Source organism: Sceloporus occidentalis, unplaced genomic scaffold, assembly GCF_023333645.1.
Source record: "Sceloporus occidentalis isolate IW3139 unplaced genomic scaffold, rSceOcc1.0.p SCAF_1, whole genome shotgun sequence".
NCBI classification, from domain to species: Eukaryota; Metazoa; Chordata; class Lepidosauria; order Squamata; family Phrynosomatidae; genus Sceloporus; species Sceloporus occidentalis.
This window is the reverse complement of record NW_028316981.1, coordinates 162,668,082-162,686,110: the sequence shown is the minus strand read 5'-3', so window position 1 is coordinate 162,686,110 and position 18,029 is coordinate 162,668,082. Positions and strand designations below refer to the sequence as shown.

At 42.4% G+C, this 18,029-nt stretch overlaps 1 protein-coding gene across 10 annotated transcripts; it reads left to right on the top strand.

Annotated features, from left to right (window-relative positions):
* Nucleotides 1-1,534: 1,534 nt before the first annotated feature.
* Nucleotides 1,535-10,400, top strand: LOC149322592 (17-beta-hydroxysteroid dehydrogenase type 6-like). Of its 10 annotated transcripts, none has more exons than XM_089508467.1 (6): nt 1,535-1,847; nt 3,176-3,434; nt 5,589-5,746; nt 6,578-6,592; nt 9,606-9,620; nt 10,119-10,400. In XM_089508467.1, exons 1-6 carry the CDS (start codon nt 1,535-1,537, stop codon nt 10,304-10,306), a joined length of 948 nt encoding a protein of 315 aa, XP_089364593.1. In that variant the 3' UTR covers nt 10,307-10,400. The 10 variants fall into 10 exon arrangements, with proteins under 10 accessions (XP_089364593.1, XP_089364597.1, XP_089364575.1 ...); XM_089508471.1 differs by lacking the exons at nt 6,578-6,592; nt 9,606-9,620 and adding exons at nt 5,881-5,901; nt 7,088-7,107 and having other exon boundaries at nt 10,133-10,400; XM_089508449.1 differs by lacking the exons at nt 6,578-6,592; nt 9,606-9,620 and adding an exon at nt 6,312-6,314 and having other exon boundaries at nt 10,089-10,400.
* The last annotated feature ends 7,629 nt before the right edge of the window (nt 10,401-18,029 follow it).

Sequence of the window (18,029 nt, the reverse complement as noted above, 5' to 3'; positions counted from 1 at the left end):
TGAATAGACTAGAAAGCTGGGCCAAAGCTAACAAAATGAAATTCAACACAGAGAAATGTAAGGTTTTGCACTTAGGGTGGAAAAATGAAATGCAGAGATATAAGATGGGGGACACCTGGCTGAATGAAACTACATGTGAAAAGGATCTAGGAGTCCAAGTAGACCACAAGTTGAACATGAGTGAACAGTGTGGTGTGGCAGCTAAAAAGGCCGATGTAATTTTAGGCTGCATCAATAAAAGTATAGTGTCTATCTAGATCAAGAAAAGTAATAGTGCCACCGTATTCTGCTTTGGTCAGGCCTCACCTGGAATACTGTGTCCAGTTCTGGGCACCACAATTCAAAAAGGATGTGGAATAACTAGAGAGTGTCCAAAGGAGGGCGACTAAAATGGTGAAGGGTCTGGAAACCATGTCCTATGAGGAACGACTTAGGGAGCTGGGGATGTTTAGCCTGGAGAAGAGAAGGTTAAGAGGTGATATGATAGCCCTGTTTAAATACTTGAAGGGATGTCATACTGAGGAGGGAGCTGATTTGTTTTCTGCTGCTCCAGGGACTAGGACCCGGAGCAATGGATGCAAGCTCCAGGAAGAGATTCCAGCTCAACATTAGCAGGAACTTCCTGACAGTAAGAGCTGTTCAACAGTGGAAGACACTCCCTCCGAGTGTAGTGGAGTCTTTTTCCTTGGAGGTCTTTAAACAGAGGCTGGATGGCCATCTGTCTGGCATGCTTTGATTGAGAGTTCCTGCATGGCAGGGGGTTGGACTGGATGGCCCTTGTGGTCTTTTCCCACTCTATGATTCTAAGGAGGAAAAGGATTAAGGGACTGTAAATATAGCCCCTAAGGGGTGGCATGACGCCGACCCTTTAATAGCCGGATTGGGGCCACAGCAATTACATGGTGTAGCCCTGATCCAGCCTTTCCAGGGCACCATAGCCACATTGCTGCAGCTTGGCGATGCTCCTTCGGTGGTGCGTCATATGGATGCAGCGCCGGAGGAGCACCATGAGGCCCCACACCGTATGGAGTGGCATGTGGCATCATGGCACCCTGGTAACAGAGTTGGGGCGTGTGTCATCTGGACAAGATGTCCTCACTCCACCCCCAGGCTGGCCTTAATGGCTTGTCTGAAAAGGCCCTAAGAAAGGAAGAAATGAATCAGGTTGCATGGGTCCTAGGCAGCAGAACCCAGTAGAAGAACAGCTGGAAAACAATTGAAGGACTGAGATTTGAGAGCAATTGGCTTTTTCTCATCTCTTCCTCCTTTGGCCTGTTATACTTTCCATCCACCTTCAATCTGGTCGACTACACATTTTTAGCAGTTTGCTAATATCAGCACTAGATTTTTGGAGGCAAAAAATTAATTTACCAAAAATCTGTGCCGTCTTCACCTTTCAATGTTAGTGACTACTCTGAGGCCTCCAAGTAACCTTAATGGCTGAGAAGAGAATTGAACTCCCTGAATTCAAGAGATATCTATGTTATCTCTCTTGGATTTCTCTTTTCTTCTCTTTCAAAGCTCTGCTGCAACCATGTGGTTCTACCTGGCTGTCCTGTTGGGGCTTTACTTTTTCCACCAATGGTACCGGGAGAGACAGACTGTGGAGAACCTCAGAGAGAAATATGTCTTTATCACTGGCTGTGACTCTGGCTTTGGGAACAAGCTTGCCAGGCAGTTGGATGCCCTGGGCCTGCGGGTGTTGGCAGCCTGTTTCACCCAAGATGGGGCAGAAGAGTTGGAGAGGCTGTCATCTGATCGACTGAAAACCACCATCTTAGATGTCAGCAGCAAAGAGAGTGTTCTGGCAGCAACTGAGTGGGTGAAAGGAATTGTGAGGAGCAAAGGTAACAGATTCCCTCTACTTCTCTTGTGTTTTCTCTCTTTCTCTGTTGTGTGCCAGTAGGGTAAGTAACATAACCGGTTGACTTCAAATGTTCCCAAGAGCAGGTAGGGTCACCAATAGGCCAGAAGAAATGATCCTGACCTGCTCTTGTGCTTTTTCAAATTAAGCCCAATCTGAAAAATGAGCAGATGAAGTTTAGTGAGGCCTGAAGTAGAGCAAGACTACCTGATAAAGCCTGCTAGTTAACCATGTTTAAGTTAGCATTGGAAAATTGTTCGGGGTGAAAGAGCTACACCCTTCCTCCTCCTTGGATACCATCCAACCCAACAGTCCTTGAAGCTGTGTGACAGTTCATACAAAGAGGTTAGAATTCTGACGCATTGTATCTTCTTACAACATGCAGTTTGACAAAGAGGCAGGCAGAAATGTTTGCAACTTTAAAAGCAGAGGATGTGGCTAGAGTAGCTGGATTATGACTGATGTTTCCATGATAAAGATCAGGTAGGGCCACCAGTAGACCAGAAGAAAACAGCATGGCCTGTGCTTGTATTTTTTTTTACAAGCGCAGGTCCAGTCTGAAAAATAAGCAGGCGAAGTGTAGTGTGGCTTCAAGAAAAAACAGAATCACTTCCTAAAACCTACTAGTGAACCATATCTAATTTAGCATTAGAAAATGGTTCATGCTGGACAAGGTTCACCCTCATTCCTTCTTGGATGCCACTCAATCCAACAATTCTTGCTGCTATGTGCCAGTTCTTATTAAATGATTAACATTTTGAGCCATTGTATTTCCTTCACAACATGCAATTTGAGAGAGAACTTTATCACACCAGCCCACTATCCTGCCTCTATTGCACTGGTTTAAAAGTGGAAGCATACAACTTTGGCATCATTCTAATCACATTTTTCCACACACTAGCACTTACCAATCCATTAAGTGGTCTTGTAATCTGTTTTTGCCCTGCCAAGCACTGCTTTCTGGAAGGAAGAGCAGAAATGAGCCATTACAGCTACCAACCACCTCCCAAGGCCAGCTGCTGTGTGAACGTGCACACAGCAGCCAGCTTTAGGAAGGTGTTTGTGGCCACAATCACTGCAAGGCGGGGGGAAGAGGAGCAGAATCACACCCACTCACACCAAGTGACTGCATAAAAAGTGAAACTCCAGTGGAAGGGGCCTATTGCATGAAGGCAGTAATGGAATAGCCCTGAGATTGAAGCCTATTTATGGGTTCCCCCATGAAAAGATGTGGTACAGTAACAAATTGAATGCAAGACCACAGCAAGATGGACATGAAGCTATTAGTGTGTACATTTTTTCTTCCCATAGGACTCTGGGGCTTGGTCAACAATGCAGGTATAGCTTCTCATATAGCTCCCACTGAGTGGCTGACCAAGGATGACTTTGCAAAGATGATAGGTGTCAACCTGCTTGGGTTGATTGATGTGACATTGCACATGCTGCCACTGGTGAGAGCTGCCAGAGGGAGAGTCGTCAATGTGGCCAGTTCAGCAGGAAGAGTAGCATGCGTTGGAGGAGGTTACTGTCCCTCCAAGTATGGTGTGGAAGCCTTCTCTGACAGTATGAGGTACAATACCAACCTTGAAGTGTTCTCTTTTTCTAAGCTGTGTGGTGTGGTGTTTTCCTCTATCTCACTCACTGAAGGAAGGAGATGTACAAATACCCATGCCTTGAGCTACAGTGATTTATTGCAGAAATTTATATCCCTTAGGTCCATGATATCTGACAGAACACATCACCACCATACAAACCTCCCTGGCCTCTGTGATTCATAGGAGGGGCCCATCTTTCAATCCCTCTGCTTTCAGAGGCTTGATAAGGCCATCTCTGTGGCTGCCCCCAGGCTCTGGAAGTGAACTGTATAGTCAGCACTCAGTATCCACAGACTTGTCATCCATTAAGGACAGCCCCTGTTGTCCCGTGGTGGCATGTACATGAGGCCATGCTGCCATTAAATTCTGTTGTCCCCAATTGCAGCACAGCCACGTGAACACATCACCACGGGACAACAAGGGCTGTCCCTAATGGATGGTAAGTCCGTGAATGCGCTGCCTTTGGGGACAATGTGGGATTGAGCATTGCAGATTTTGGTATCTGCAGAGAGTGTCTGGAATGGATTCCCTGCAGATATCAAGGGCCAACTGCAAGTCTGAAATTGTTTTTAGTAGTCTTAATAGTTTAATCCCATTTTAATGTGGCTTTTGTGGTATTCTATCCGTATTGTGCTTGCTTCAAATTATCAGCTGCCTTAAGCCCTATTTGGGGGAAAGGGTGTTGTATAGTAGTAGTAGTAGTAGTAGTAGTAAAGTTAATAATAACAACACTTGCTTTTCTCCTGCAGGTTGAAATATATGGCTGTAAAGTTTTGAGTCCAGGGTTACAGAGAGGAACCAACTAGTTGACATAAATTAGAACATTAATTAAGTTGAAATTTTTCTAAAGAAAATTGATAAATTAATATATATTTTTAACTTAATCGCTTAGTTAAGTTGAAATTTCAGCATTAAACTAATTCCAGAATTAAATTACTAAGTTATTACTTATTTACATGAGAAGCAGTGCTAAAAAGCTAATTTGAAATTTTCTAACAAAAAGAACAACTGAATTAAATCTTTTTATGTTACTAGAGTCATGTATTCAGAATTTCTGCATTAAGTCCAGAAATAATTTATTAAGTTATTAATTAATTACATGAGATGCAGTGCTAAAAAGGAGACCAAAGAGATCAAATTATAAAGGAGAGAGAACAAGAAAACAAGAGAGGAATATTTCACAGGTTGTGTGAAAAATGCCATGAAAGCATGGAAGGGAGTAAGTAAAATCACAAGTAGCTTTTTTCAGATTCATTCTGGTAAGCCTTTAATATCAATAGGTGAAATAATTTTAAATGACAATTTAGAATAAACATAATAACTAATTATTCCCCCTCTATGCAACTGATTAGGTATTTCTGCTTATTAACTAAATAAGCAAACTTTGTTTTTGATATACAATGAAGAATTTAAATGAAAAATATATGCATGTATTTCTCAATTTCTTTTTAAAGAAAAAATATCTGCATCCTTTACATTTTATTGAAAAAATAAAAGGCCACTTGTTGTTAGATTTTGCTGCAGTACAACAAGGTTAAATATAAAGCAGAGGGAAGTGTGGTCGTTTTCTCGCCAGGCTAGTTGGTTCAAAGATGGCTCCCTCATCATTCCATGCAAATTGATAACAGTGGGAAAGAGAAATATTGGGGAATGGTATCAATGGGGCTACTAATCCTTTGTCCATTCCTGGTAGATTAAATCAATGGAATCTGTGGGTTTTAACTACATGTTAACTCATCCTTTGATTGAGTCTAGTTGGAGTTAATCAAATTGATAAAGATTATAAAGTCCTCCCCTCCACAAAATGCCAATTGTTCCAGCCCACTGGTGCAGGTCTTACTGCACAGTGGCTGGGCTTAGAGATCATTCAGAGGGTTGATCTTTCCTGCCACATTGTCTAGAGAAGAACATCTCCATGTGAGTAACTTGGTCCTCTTTTGTTTTCAGATGCTCTCTATTGAGAAACATTTTTCGTACACTAGAAATTGTAAGGGCTCATACATATTTCATAACAGTGCATTCTTGAACTGGAGCTCCTAAAAGCACTGCATCAGTCCATCTAAAGTATTTACATTATAACTTTGACTGTAAAGGAAAATATGTTTCTTTCCTCCTTTTTTCTAATGCAGACGAGAGCTCCTTCCTTTTGGAGTCCACGTTAGCATTATTGAACCTGGTGCTTTTGCTAATCCCATTGTCAAAATAGCAAAAGAAAGCTTAAGGAGTACATGGAACCGGGTACCTTCTGACATCAAAGAGACCTATGGGCAGAAGTACTTTGACAACTGTAAGTCAACACTCTGGAAAGTTTCGTGTAATCTGTAGGTATGTTTTTGGGAAACTGAATGGGAAGGAACTGTAAAATTACCTAAAATGCGGTGTGCTGTCATTAAAGACTTGGAGAAGGTTGCAGCTGGCAAGACAAAAAGAGGTTTATTGGCTGTCTTTAAAAAGAACAGAACACTCCTTGCTAAAGCTAGATGGAGAGCATCTGGATAAAAGTTAAAGGGGAGGGAAACAACAGAGATGTTATTGTGGGAATATACTACAGGCCCCCTAGTCAGATGGATGATGTCTTTCTAGAACAGATGACTACACACTCAGAAAGGAGAAATGTAGTAGTGACAGGTGACTTCAACTATCCTGATATTTGCTGGAATTCAAACCCAGCCAAATCCTCAAGGGCTAGCAAATTCCTCACTTGTCTCAAAGACAATTTCGTTGTCCAAAAGGTGGAAGAGGCAACAAGGAGGTAAGCTATTTTAGACTTGATCCTAACCAACAGTGATGACTTGGTTAATGGGGTGCAAGTGGTGGGATCATTAGGTGGAAGTGACCATGTTCTCCTGGAGTTTGTTATACAGTGGAAAGGAGAAGCCAGGCATAGTAAGACATGCATGCTAGATTTTAGGAGAGCCGATTTCAATAAATTTAGAGAAGTACTGAGGGTGATCCCATGATCAGCAATACTAAAAGAGAAGGTAGTTCAAGACAGATGGGAGTTTCTTAAAAGGGAGATACTGAAGGCACAATTTCAAACAGTTCCAGTGAGGAAGAAACATGGGAGGTGTCTCAAGAAACCAGAATGGATGACTAATGAACTTTCCATAGAGCTAAGTTTTAAAAGGAACATGTATAAGAAATGGAAAACGGGGGGATGAATTCAATCAAATAGCTAGCATGTGTAGGGGTAAAGTCAGAAAAGCTAAAGCACAGAATGAACTCAGGCTTGCTAGAGAGGTTAAGAACAATAAAAAGGGCTTTTGAGGGTATGTCCGCAGCAAAAGGAAGAAGAAGGAAATGGTAGGGCCACTGCATGGAGAAGATGGCAAAATGCTAACAGAAAACAGAGAAAAGGCAGAATTATTCAATACCTTCTTTGCCTCAGTCTTCTCAGAAAAGGCAAAGGGTGCTCAACCTGAGGATAATAGAGCAGAGGACAGAAAAGGGGAAACTCAGCATAGAATAAGTAAAGAGATAGTACAGGAATACCTGGTTAATCTAAACAAATATAAGTCTCCAGGACCTGATGGACTACATCCAAGAGTATTAAAAGAATGGGTAAATGTAATATTGGAGCCATTGGCAATAATCTTTGAGAACTCCTGGAAAACAGGAGAAGTGCCAGCAGACTGGAGGAGGGCAAACATTGTCCCCATCTTCAAAAAGGGGGAAAAAGAAGATCCCAACAATTACCATCCAGTTAGTCTGACATCAATACCAGGAAGCATTCTATAGCAGATAATAGCATCTATAAGACATAATCACAAAAAGTCAACATGGGTTTCAGAGAAGAAGTCATGCCAGACAAATCTAATATCTCTCTCTCTCTATCTCTCTCTCTCTCTTTTTTTTTTTTTTTTTTTTTTTTTTGATAAAATTACCAGCTTTCAGTAAGGCTTTTGACAGGGTTCCCCGTGATATTCTTGCAAACAAACTAGTGAAATGTGGGCTAGACAACATAACTGTTACATTGATTTGTAATTGGTTGACTGGTCGAACCCAAAGGGTGCTCAGCAATGGCTCCTTTTCATCCTGGACAGAAGTGACCAGTGGGGTCCCACAGGGCTCTGTCCTGGGCCCAGTGCTATTCAACATCTTTATCAATGACTTGGATGACAGAATTGGGGGTATACTTATCAAATTTGCAGATGACACCAAATTAGGAGGAGTAGCTAATACCTTAGAGGACAGGATAAAAATTCAAAACGACCTGAATAGACTAGAAAGATGGGCCAAAGCTAACAAAATGAAATTCAACACGGAGAAATGTAAGGTACTGCACTTGGGCAAAAAATTGAAATGCACAGATATAGGATGGGGGACACCTGGCTGAATGAAACTATGTGTGAAAGGGATCTGGGAGTTCAAGTAGACCATAAGTTGAACATGGGTCAACAGTGAGATGCGGCAATGCAATTTTAGGCTGCATCTATAAAAGTATAGTATCTATATCAAGGGAAGTAATAGTGCCACTCTGTTCTGCTTTAGTCAGGCCCCACCTGGAATATTGTGTCCAGTTCTGGGCACTACAATTCAAAAAGGACATTGAGAAACTGGAGCATGTCCAAAGGAGGGCAACTAAAATGGTGAAAGGTCTGGAAACCTTGTCCTATGAGGAACGACTCAGGGAGCTGGGGATGTTTAGCCTGGAGAAGAGAAGGTTAAGAGGTGATATGATAGCCCTGTCTAAATATTTGAAGGGATGTCATATTGAGGAGGGAGCAAGCTTGTTTTCTGCTGCTCCAGAGAACAGGACCCAGAACAATGGATGCAAGCTCCAGGAAAAGAGATTCCAGCTCAACATTAGGAAGAACTTCCTGAGAGTAAGGGCTGTTCGACAGTGGAACACACTCCTTCCTCGGAGGGTAGTGGAGTCTCCTTCCCTGGAGGCCTTTAAACAGAGGCTGGATGGCCATCTGTCGGGGATGCTTTGATTGAGAGTTCCTGCATGGCAGAATGGGGTTGGACTGGATGGCCCTTGTGGTCTCTTCCAACTCTACGATTCTATGAAAGAAATTACAGTCAACCCTCCATATTCACGGTCTTGAAATTCACGGTTTTGATTATTTTTGAGGTCGAAGCTGTTAGCCCAGACATTCCTCCTCCTCTTCCCTCCTGGGCTTTTTTCCTCAGGAGAAAAAAACCCAGGAGCCAACTCCTTTTGTTTCCTGGCAGGCCAGGCAGTGACCTGGCTGGGAAAGGGAGGAGGAGACTCCATTCCTCTAGGATCTGTTCCATGTCCCATCGCTCCCTGGGCTGTCCAAAGGGGGGATGGGGCAGGCAAAGGGAGGAGGAGGAGGATCCATCCCCCCCAGGACTCCTTCCCAAGCTGATCGATGCCTGAGCAGCCCAGGCAGTGATCCAGCTGAGAAAGAGACTTGTGGGGATGGAGGCTCCTCTTCCCTTTCCTTTTCCCATCACCCCCTGGGGAAGAAAGCAATGGTGCTGGGAAAGGGGCAGGGAGCCAGTCAAAAGGATGGGAGGGTGGGAAAAAGGAGTGTGGGCTCCTGCTCTTCTTCCCCCATCCATCCCTCCCTTTAACTGGCTTCTAATTGGGGGTGGGGTTATTCATGATTTTTCCAAATCCATGGGGGTACTCATTCCCCTCACCTCTGTGAATATGGAGGGAGGACTGTAGTTCTGATCTCATTTGAATGTAAAGTTACAGAACGCATTGGGGTGTGACCCTCCCAGGATGCCTCCATCGCACCTCCATTGCCTCCATCACCGGTCTAAAAGCCTATTTTTCAGATAAAAACTTTCCACATTTTATAAAATCCTCCATAGATATGAGATTTATAACATTCAGATGTTAGATAAAGTAGAACAAACAGATTTACCCATCCAAGCAGAAGGCTTTTGTTCCAGATAAACTCTTTTATTTCCAACTAGAGTAAACCCACTCAGTCAGTGAAACGTAAATTATGACGTAGTTTCTAGATTCCCATTGATCCCGTGAGTTTAATCTTGTTGAGATTACTTCATTTTAGGTCAAAGAGCACTTTAGCTTCTAAATTTTCAGTACCAGTCCCCATATTTAGCAAAGTTGGTGGTGCTGAGTTTGAGCTGCTACTTCTTGTTCCTGACAAGGCCATCACTTTCAGGAGCTACCTAGCAGGTCCAGACTTGTCCCATTCAGGTAGACAGATATCAATCGAGTTTGATCAAACAACATAGTAAGATTTCTACTCAGTTTGTTTTGATGAACATTGCACATAATGCTCAATAGAGGTGAAAAACATGAGGCATTTTTCAAGTGTGAGAGAAAATCAAACTGAAAGATTCTTCCATTCCAGCTACCTTGCATCTAAATTACTGTATATGACAACATACATTAACTGTAAATGGGTTATGGACAGTTCAGTGTAAACCACTGACATCTTGTTCCTCTGACCTTTTAAGGTAAACACTAAGCTTCTTTGCCTTTTTAAATAACAGCTTCCTCAATAAACCTCTGTCCAGATACTTTGGCCTAAATCTTCCATGGGCCCTATTCTACATGGCCAGTGATCAGGGATTATGGGAGCTGGCAATCCAAAGCATCAAGACTTGCCTGCCTGTAGCTCAAGGGAAGTTAAAGGAACAGAACTAACTTTTCCTTGTTTTGTTTTCCCCCTAACATACAGACTGTAAAAGTTATGAAGATTTCACTAAAGGAGCCAACACAAACCTAAACCTGGTCACTGACTGCATGGAACATGCCCTGACATCCTGCTACCCTCGCACTCGCTACGCTGCAGGCTGGGATGCAAAGTTCTTTTACATTCCTCTGTCTTACATGCCAACCTTAGTAGCCGACTATGTCCTAGCCGGCTTTGCCCCAAGGCCAGCACAGGCAGTGTAGACCCTGTGTCAGAAGGGGCATCACAAACATCCAAACCAACCAACAAGATATGGAAATGGGATCCAACTCTAACTGCATTCTTCAATGTCCTTACAAGATGGAGTCCACCCCTGTGAACACTGGATTGGGGCTGTGACAACTGAACACTGCGGCCCCGATCCAGCATTTTTCCAGCCCCAAAAGAAGGAGCAAAATGCCGCTCCTTTAGGGGGCAGAAAAAGCCACCCCTGCTGCCGCCACTGTGACTCTTCCATGTTTCTTCAGTGCAGCATGTGTAAACACTGTACCGCAGAAACATTGTGATGCCATCTGCCATCTGGTCAGGTGGGCGGCATGATGCCACTTTGGGGCAGAGTCGGGGTGGGTGGGTGGCGGTCACCACACCCCCATTCCACCCCAATGCCGGCCCTTTTGGCCTGTCTATACAGCCCCAAACTTATTTTTCATTGATTCAGTACTGTTGTTGTTAACTGCCTTTGAGTCAACCTTGAATCATGGTGACCTTGCAGATGAGACATCTCAAAGATCCCCTGCCTTTCACTGCTCTGCTTAAGCCTTGCAGATTCATACCCTTGATCTCCATAATTGAGTGTAGACATCTGGTGTGAGGGCTTCTTTTCTTTCTGCTACCCTCAACCTTTCCTAGCATTATTGTGTTTTCTAATGAGTCATGCCTTCTCATGATCTGGCCAAAGTATGACAGACTCAGTTTCGTCATCTTGGCTTCCAGGAAGAGTTCAGGCTTGATCTGTCCAAAGATCCATTTGATTCTCTTTTTGGCCATCCACAGTATCCTCAGCACTGTTCTAAAGCACCACAAATCAAACGAGTTGACTTTCTTTTTATCTGTTTTTTTTTTCACTGTCCAGTTTTCACATCATGCATAGTGATGGAGAATACCATGGCTTGGATTTTTTTAACTTTAGTCCTCAGTTGCCTATCTCTATTCTTTAAGATTTTGTCTAGTTCTTTCATTGCTGTCCTTCTCATTCCTAGTCTTCTTATCTCTTGACTGCATTCTCCATTCTGATTAATGTTTAATCCACAGTATGGGAAGTCTTTAACTATTTTGATTTCCTCATTGTCTAGGTTGAATTTATGTAGGCCCTTCATGGTCATTATTTTTGTTTTCTTTATGTTCAACATTCAGCCTGCCTTTATACATTCTTCTTTGACCTTCCACAGTAGTTTTTCCAAGTCCATGCTGTTTTCCATTTTTAATATGGTGCCATCCTCATATCGTAGATTATTGATGTTCACGCTTCCTTCTTCTAAATCTAATCCTGCTCTTTGCATGATTATGTATGTGTACAAGTGGATCAAGTAAGGTGATAAAATGCAACCTTGCCTGACCCCCTTGCCAATTGCAAACCATTCTATTTCTCCATATTCTGTTCTCACAGTGGTCTCTTATCCTGAGTATAGGTGTCTCATCAGAACTATTGAATGTAGTGCGACTCCCATGTCTTTGAGAGCATTCCATAGCTCTTTGTGATCTATGGTGTCAAAGGCTTTACTATAGTCTATAAAGCACATAATGATTTTCTTTTGAAAATCCTTGGTGCATTCCATTAACAATCGTATGTTTGTTACGTGGTCCCTAGTGCCCCTGCCTTTTATGAACCCTGCTTGCACCTCTGGAATTTCTCTCTCCATGTGTGATTGGTGTCTGTGTTGCAAAAGTTTAAGCATAATTTTGCTTGTCTGGGAAATTAATGCCATGGTCCAATTGTTGCTGCAGTCATTTTTGTTTCCTTTTTTGTGGTTGGGGTGTATAGTGATTGTTTCCAATCATTTGGCCATCATTTTGTTTTCCATATATGTTGACATATGTTGGTTTCAACTACAGTTGACTCTGTCAATGTGGATTGCAACAGTTGGGATATCACCTGTTCCTGGTGATTTGTTTTTTGCTATTTCTCTTATTGCAGCTTGTTTTCCATATTTGTTGACATGTTTTAGTTAACACTAAAGTTGAACCTGTATATGTAAATTGCAGCAGAGTGATTAGTATATCACCTATTCCTGGTGATTTATTTTTCCCAGTTTCTCTTAATACAGATTCAACCTCTCTTTCTAGAATTTGGGGTTCATCTTCATATGATTCTTCATTGCATATGTCATTCATCTTTTCAGCATGTGGCAGAAGCCAAGTATTTGCCAATCTAGTTTGGTCATGCTCCCGAACTGTTCCCCTTTTCACCTGTCCCACCTGGAGGGCATCACTTCTAGGGCTGGCACAGGACCAACTTGAGTAAAATCTCTCCCAATGAATGCCCCCTCCACCTTCAGATCCTTGATATCCCCTGTCTTGTAAGGACAATAGGATTGTACAATGGTGGACATAGACAAAATTATTATTCATAAGGGGAACCTGGAACTCCTGATTTGAACATTCTTCCAGTCCTGAAGCAGAAGTATAAATTTTGCTTAATGCAATTGGTTTTGTTATGGTGTTCCAATTAACAATTCAGTTTACAAGACAAAGTATTCCATCAAACTTTGTGGTACAAAATAACTCTTTAAACTGAATGTTTAGTATTCTTTTGGTACATTTGCCATGCTAATGGTTGGTTTCTTCTTCCCTACTTTAATTAATTAGTATACATTTAAGATATGGTCATCTAGGGAAAGGCTTTCAACGTCTGAGGCATGTGAAAAGTTAATATGGCAAACCTTTGCCAGGAGCTGGATAAGGAGAAGCACTTTGTAGAAGAGGGTAGGTTGCATTTTCAGTGGCAAGTTCCATTCCACATCGAGAGACACACCAACACACAAGAAGTACATGGAAAATGGTGGCCACAGCTTTTATTGGTTACAGTTGTAGAAAATGGGTTGGCACACATGGGTCTGAATCCAGGCATCAACCTGTCTGCCTTGATTGATGACCCTGGTCCTTTGGCCCAATGCCAGAACCTTTGGGATGACAGGAAAGGGTTCTCCCTAGGAAGAAGCCCAGCTTGATCCCCCTGACACCAGAGGATGCAGGGAAAACATCTGCCCCTACCTGGGCAAGACTACTTCCAACTCAAATCCCCTGAGTCCCATAAGGGGACCCCCATGTGTTACCAATGCCTGAGAGACACCAGTACCAGATGACCCAGATCCAGGACCCATGCCAGCTGCCCCTCAAAAGTTGTGACGAGACAAAGAAAATTATACAAACGGTAAATGCGCCTACAAACTACACTATTACAAAACTTCCAAGAGGTAAGAGGGTGGCATGCTGTTCAAGAGCAACTGCTGAGTGAAGGGGAGAGCAGGAATTTAAATATCTCTCACCCCAACCAGAGTGAAGCTTTCCACGTCATTCTGGCTGGATCAACCTGCCAATGATTTCAAATAGTGGTTGAAACTCATTGAGTGTTGTTTCCTGCATCTTCCAAGCCACACAGAGCCACATGGGCCCCTGGGAAGAAGGAGACAGCAATCTGCTGTAATAGCGGAACCACTAGTGCCCTACTTTCTGTCACAAAAAGCAAAATAACCATGTGGTAAGCCATACAGCTTACTTAGGACCTAGAGAGAAGCATATTACTGCCTCCGTTGCCACACTGCTCCCTCCCTGTTTCAAACCCTGGAGGGAAGGGGGCTCTTCATAGAAAGTGCATAACAGGGCCCTGGGATCCTGGGATGGTTGATGCTGGAGTGGGTGAAAAATGGGAAGGAAAGAAGAGTTGCTGATTAAGAACACAAGCAAGCCATGGCCTCATGCCTTGCAGGAGCTTCACTCACAAGCCCACAAATGCACTTGTCCAGTCTCAAGGTGTTATCTCAACTCTCAAGAAATTGCTATACTTCTCATTATTTCCAGATGGGATACAAGTGTCAGGATGAATGGCGCCAGAGCAGGTGATAGGTATCTATCTCTTCCCCTTCCCATTCATCATGACGGAAATTGTATTTGTGTTTCACTTACATAACATTAGCATGCCCCCCCCCCCCCGAAAAAAAACCCAGCAGTATTTGAAGCTCCCAGCAGAGCCTCTCCTCTCCTCACATCTGCTCATTAGCCACTAAAGGAATATAGATGACAGTCTTATGGGACTATGTGTCCTATTAGTGGTCTGCAGACTGATGTAATTTTGGCAAACCTGGGCCCAGACGCTACCTTTTCCCACTGCCTGGTTGCACTCAAGGTGTTACAGTTCCAGGCTTTGAACTAAATCCATTTATATGAGATGATGTGTGCAGTATTTTGTCCTTTACATCAGGCAACAAAACATCTTAGGGCAGCCTGCAGTGCGGGGCTTCAGTGGTGTCACTAGGGTTGGTGTCACCTGGTGCAGTAACTCATGGTGTCACACATCCCCATTGACCTCCTCCCATACCACACTATACATCAGTGGTTCCCAACCTTCCTAATGCCGCGACCCTTTAATACAGTTCCTCATGTTGTGGTGACCCAAAACCATGAAATTATTTTTGTTGCTACTTCATAACTGTAATTAAATAGGTGTTTTCCAATGGTCTTAGGCGACCCCCATGAAGGGGTCCCGACCCACAGGTTGGGAACCACTGCTATACATAATCATTAATAATGTTTCTTGTACTAATGTTACTCGTAAATTGTAACTCACATATATCAGTTAATGAAATGACAATGAATGTAACAACTAGCAAAATTAAAATCTTACCTTTAAATTACAATACCATATGCACAGCCTAAATGTATTTACATAGTTTCATGTGGCTAAAGTGAAATTTTGCAAAGATGTGATGTTTATAAAGAAAATTCTAAAAGAGTAAAATAAAATTAAAACATCTGAGCCTCTCCTTTCTCTGGTCATTAAACCTCACCACACTCTTCTCTTCTCTTCTCCTGAGCTCCAGGGTTTTAAAGAGATGTGGGTGATTGCCATAGTCTATTACTCCCAAAAGGCAGACATTTGGGGAGCAATGGTGTCACCCCCTCTTAGGATGTCAACCGGAGAGGCCTGCAACCCATAGTGACACCTCTTTGAGGCTTTGTTTAATGTTCTATGTGTTGAACTGCTATAAAAGGCCAAAGGGTTGTTAGGGATGATGGGAGTTGCAGCTCTTCTCCTGGCTTTCACTCTCACCCCTCTGGTCAGCGGAAGAACAACCAGTTTGACCAGTAGCTCTGAGAATTGGCTGAAGATGTCTTCCAATCTTCTCTGGAGTCTGCTGGTTCTTGTGCAGCTCTCAAGACACCAGTCAACACAGTAGTCTTCTATAAAAGATCTACTTTTATTCTAATATATACGAAAGTCACACTACTATACTCCTCAATACCCACACTACTATACTCCTCAATACCCACAAAAAAGTATTGCCATACATTATTGCTTATATAGGCACTTGTCTCTCCATTCATTATACAGTTGCCACCTCCTGGGCTTGTACATACATTATGATTGACATATCATAGTTGGCTCAATCTTTACCTCACATTGCATCATACATTGCTGTCCACTCAATGACTTTCAGGTGATATCAATTTGCACCTTTTCACTTTGTCCTTGCCACATGTGTCCTTGGCTTTTAGGAACTTCTAATTACATTATATGCAACACCTATGTGCCATTTCAATTGCTTTTGCTGTGTCATGTTACTTTCAAATACATTCATATATATATTATATTTCTTGTGACTATATATCCCATGTTGCTTTTTCCTGACAAGGGTAAGCAACAGTTGCATGGTGTAACGATGGGGGGGGGGGGGTGTGTGTATGAAATAATGAAAATATGCCATGAATGCTTGTTTGTATAACCCCTTTGACTTGAAGAATGTTACCAGTATCAACGCTACTACCGGCATAGTCTCTTGCCTTGCGGGAGCCTGCAACCCATCTCCTTGAAAAGGTAACACTATAAGCCAAAATGGTGAAATGATTAAACTGAGGCTTTCATACTCTGAACACATCTTTGGAGACAACATAATGAACAGGAAAAGAAAATAATATTCAGTGAAGCAGAAGACAGTAGGAAAAGAGGAAGACCCCATTACAGACGGATGGACTTAACCAAGGAAGTAGATTATCACATGGGGATAGGAAATGGGAGAAAAACGGAATGCTGACATCATGATTGTGCAATTGTGTGAAGATTTTCACATGAGATCATGCTCATCTCCCATCAACAACCTGGAATGCTTCTGTAACTTCTTATTCACAGGGAATCCCCATGAATAGCTTGCTGATAGCACTTCATTCACGCTATCACAAAGTTGTGGAAGCCAATAATGTTTGGTTTGCGCTATCATGGGGCAATCAGGACATTTTCTCAGGGTTCACACGCAATTCATTTTGGTTGCTAGGATTTGGGGTGGATTTCTATGTTATTTTGAGGTGTAGGGCACAATTTTCTTTGAACTGTATAAAAATAAGGTTTTGAAATATATCAGTTTTATGAATTTTATCATGTGCTCTTTGGGACGTAACCATGCTTTTCAGACATGCTTAGTCATGCCTAACTGGCGCATGTGTGAAATGTTCAATGACGCTGCAATAACGATACAAGAATGGATGTATGCAGAATGCAATTGCATTTCCCTATCGTTTTTGTCTTGTCATTGTTGTGTGATTACTCAACTGTGTAAAAATATAGATCTCTATAGCCCTGTGCTTCTGTTATCTTCAAATAGCACAATTGTTGTGCTATTGGCCCTAGTGTGATAATCTCAGAAGCTACAGACATGAGTTTACAATACCTATGTAGGGCTGTTGATGCCTGAGTTCTCTCATTCACAGGAATGCCTTACATTACCATATATACTCGACTTTAAGTTGACCTCATGTATAAATCAGGGACAGATTTTGGGCCAAAGGTATGGCTTTTGATATGACCCGTGTATAAGTCAAGGGTAAAACTTAGGAGCACGTAACAAAGGATGTAAAGAATAAAGCAAAGGGAAACGATGCCAGACAACCTACAAAATTCAAGCAGACATCACTGTTTGTGCTTACACTAAAGGCTCGATGGATGAGAGAATAGAGGAGAATCAGTGCTTCCAAGACAGATTAAGCTCTTGCCTTCCATCAAAGACAGGTTCCTTTTTTTTCTTTTTTCTTTTTTGTAAGAGTTAGAGTATGGTACTTACATTGACCCATGGATTCGTCGACTCAGGTTTTTGGGGTCAATGTTTTGACTAAAATTTCTAGATCTATACACACACACACATACACACACACACACACACACACACACACACAATATACAGTAAAGGTAAGTTGAAAGCAAATAACAAAAAAAATGGTGCGTACAGTGTTTGTGTCTCTGTAGCAAAGGATTTTCATAACCATAAAAAGCCCAGTTTTTGTTATTCAGTAACAGCAGGTGGATACAGCTGATCCTCTACAGTGGTACCTCGGGATACGAAATACCCAGGTTACGAAATTTTCAGGATACGAAAAAAACCCATAGGAAATTATTGTTCCGGGTTAAGAAAGTTTTTTCGGGTTACGAAAAAACTTTTGGTGCTTTTCTGCGCGATTTCACACGGAATCGCGGCTTTTCCCCATTAGCGCCTATGGGGATTCGGCTTGCGAAAGCCTTTCGGGTTACGAAATTGACAGCGGAACGAATTAATTTCGTAACCCGAGGCACCACTGTATATGCATTTGTGGATGAGAAGAAGACTGGACTTGGGGAGACCCAGATTGTAAGACCCAAAGCTCTGCAGAAAGAAGGCTTAAGTGCCCTCCTTCCATCTTTCCATCCTTCTGTATTCTCAGGCAAGTGCCTGCTTTGTCTGTTGG

Coding starts and splice junctions, on each gene's coding strand:
- LOC149322592 (XM_089508435.1), top strand. CDS start 1,535: ATGTGGTTCTACCTGGCTGTCCTGTTGGGGCTTTACTTTTTCCACCAA. Junction 1,848..3,175: donor AGGAATTGTGAGGAGCAAAG/GTAACAGATTCC, acceptor TTCTTCCCATAG/GACTCTGGGGCTTGGTCAAC. Junction 5,772..10,098: donor TCAACACTCTGGAAAGTTTC/GTGTAATCTGTA, acceptor AGACTGTAAAAG/TTATGAAGATTTCACTAAAG.